The sequence below is a fragment of the Clytia hemisphaerica genome, unplaced genomic scaffold, assembly GCF_902728285.1.
Source record: "Clytia hemisphaerica strain Z4C2 unplaced genomic scaffold, Clytia hemisphaerica genome assembly, whole genome shotgun sequence".
Classification (NCBI taxonomy): domain Eukaryota; kingdom Metazoa; phylum Cnidaria; class Hydrozoa; order Leptothecata; family Clytiidae; genus Clytia; species Clytia hemisphaerica.
The window spans coordinates 1,204,634-1,206,400 of record NW_027103240.1 but is presented as its reverse complement, the minus strand read 5'-3'; the positions used below and the strand labels follow the sequence as shown (position 1 = coordinate 1,206,400).

Below are 1,767 nucleotides of genomic sequence, written 5' to 3'. Positions count from 1 at the left end.
ACAATGTTGGTATCATTGCCAACCAACAACGACAAGAGCTTGCTCATCCAGAAAATAACAATCAAATCCTTATGGTTGATGGAGTGGCGGCAGTGTTGCCAGATGTAGACTTTGAACCAGTTGATGTGCAAGCTGATGTGGAAAATCAGAGGGGACAGAACAATATTCAGCATCAAAGACTTTATCGTGCCAACAATGGTAATCGTAATCGACGGAATCATATTCAACCATTGCTCAATGCTGCACGTGCTCATATTTGGCAAGTTGTTGGCTTACCTTCAAGACATTACATTGGGGATTTTAATGTTCAATGTCCACACTGTAATGCAACCAAGTTCCCTGATGAATTATTCAATTGTTGTGTTCAGGGAGCAGTACGGCTACCCCCAGCTTTGCCGTTTCCAGATGATTTACGTGAGCTCTTTACATCTAATTCTGCAGAAGCAAAGAATTTCAGGAAGCTGATTCGTGTGTTTACAACAATTTGTTTAGTTTTGTTTCCATGTCTGCCAATATCGTTGACCCACCTGGACGGGGACCTCCCTGTTTCAGAATTTGTGGACAGATATGTCATAGATATGGTGCATTATTTCCTGATGACAATGCCCAAGCGTCGTTCAGTCAAATTTATCTCATTGAGGCAGCACAAGCATTGAACAACAGAATGGCAAATCCTTCTGCTGCCGATTGTAATCGCAATACTATGGCTACCATACAAACTGTTTTACACCAAGTTTCCCCTTGGGTAAGACAATATCTGAATATGAAAGAAGTTGAAGAAAGAGAACGGATCCGTGCTGCTGAGGAGAATCGTCCGACATCTGAAGTGAGGATGATCATGCGTTCTGGTAATGATAACAGGCGTGGAAATGCACCAGTCAACAATGAAGTTGCTGCTGTTTTTGTTGGCGATGATGGTGCTCCCCCAACCACCAGAGATGTTGTTGTTTATCCCAGGGACCAACCATTGAGAAAAAATTGATTATACATCACAACTCAATGATCCATTAACCTATCCGTTGTTGTTCCCTCATGGTGATCTAGGATGGAATACCCAGATGGCATACAATCTTGATAATCAATTACTAAATCGTCCTCAAAGAGACAGGGTAAGCATGAAAGAGTTCTATCAACATCGTATTGCTGTACGCCCTGAGTTTTCAGCACTTCATCATGCTGGTAAACTCTTCCAGCAATACCTGGTTGATAGCTATACAAAAATAGAAGGTGATCGATTACACTGGTATAGAACCAACCAGGCTACAATCAGGGCTGATCGCTACAGGGGTTTGCATGATTATCTGAATGATCAAGCAGAAGCACGCCAGGCCAGAGTTGGTAGGGTCACTATTCTACCATCAACCTTTGCAGGAAGTCCCCGTAACATGCATCAACTCTATCTAGATGCTATGGCAGTGGTTGCTGTATTTGGTAAGCCTGATTTGTTTGTTACAATGACATGTAACCCAAAATGGAGAGAGATTACGGAAAACCTTTTACCAGGCCAAACCGCAAGTGATCGTCCTGATTTAGTTTCCCGTGTTTTTAGTGCAAAGTTGAAGGCACTTAAAAACGACATTCTAACTAAAGGTATCTTTGGTAAAGGTAAAGTTTCTGTTCATGTAATTGAATTTCAAAAGCGTGGCCTACCCCACGCTCATATGTTGATTACTCTTGAGGATGGTGACAAAATACGTTCCCCTGAAGACATTGACAGTTTGATCTGTGCCGAGATCCCAGATATCAATGAGGATCCCGAATTGTATG

The 1,767-nt window shown here is 42.2% G+C and overlaps 1 protein-coding gene across 1 annotated transcript; it reads left to right on the top strand.

The window, feature by feature from the left end:
* Positions 1-664: 664 nt before the first annotated feature.
* LOC136803148 (uncharacterized) lies at positions 665-982 on the top strand. The gene has a single exon (XM_067059921.1). It carries the CDS (start codon positions 665-667, stop codon positions 980-982), a length of 318 nt encoding a protein of 105 aa, XP_066916022.1.
* The last annotated feature ends 785 nt before the right edge of the window (positions 983-1,767 follow it).

Bases quoted from the DNA above. Each gene is read 5' to 3' on its own strand.
- LOC136803148 (XM_067059921.1), top strand. From the start codon at position 665: ATGGCAAATCCTTCTGCTGCCGATTGTAATCGCAATACTATGGCTACC.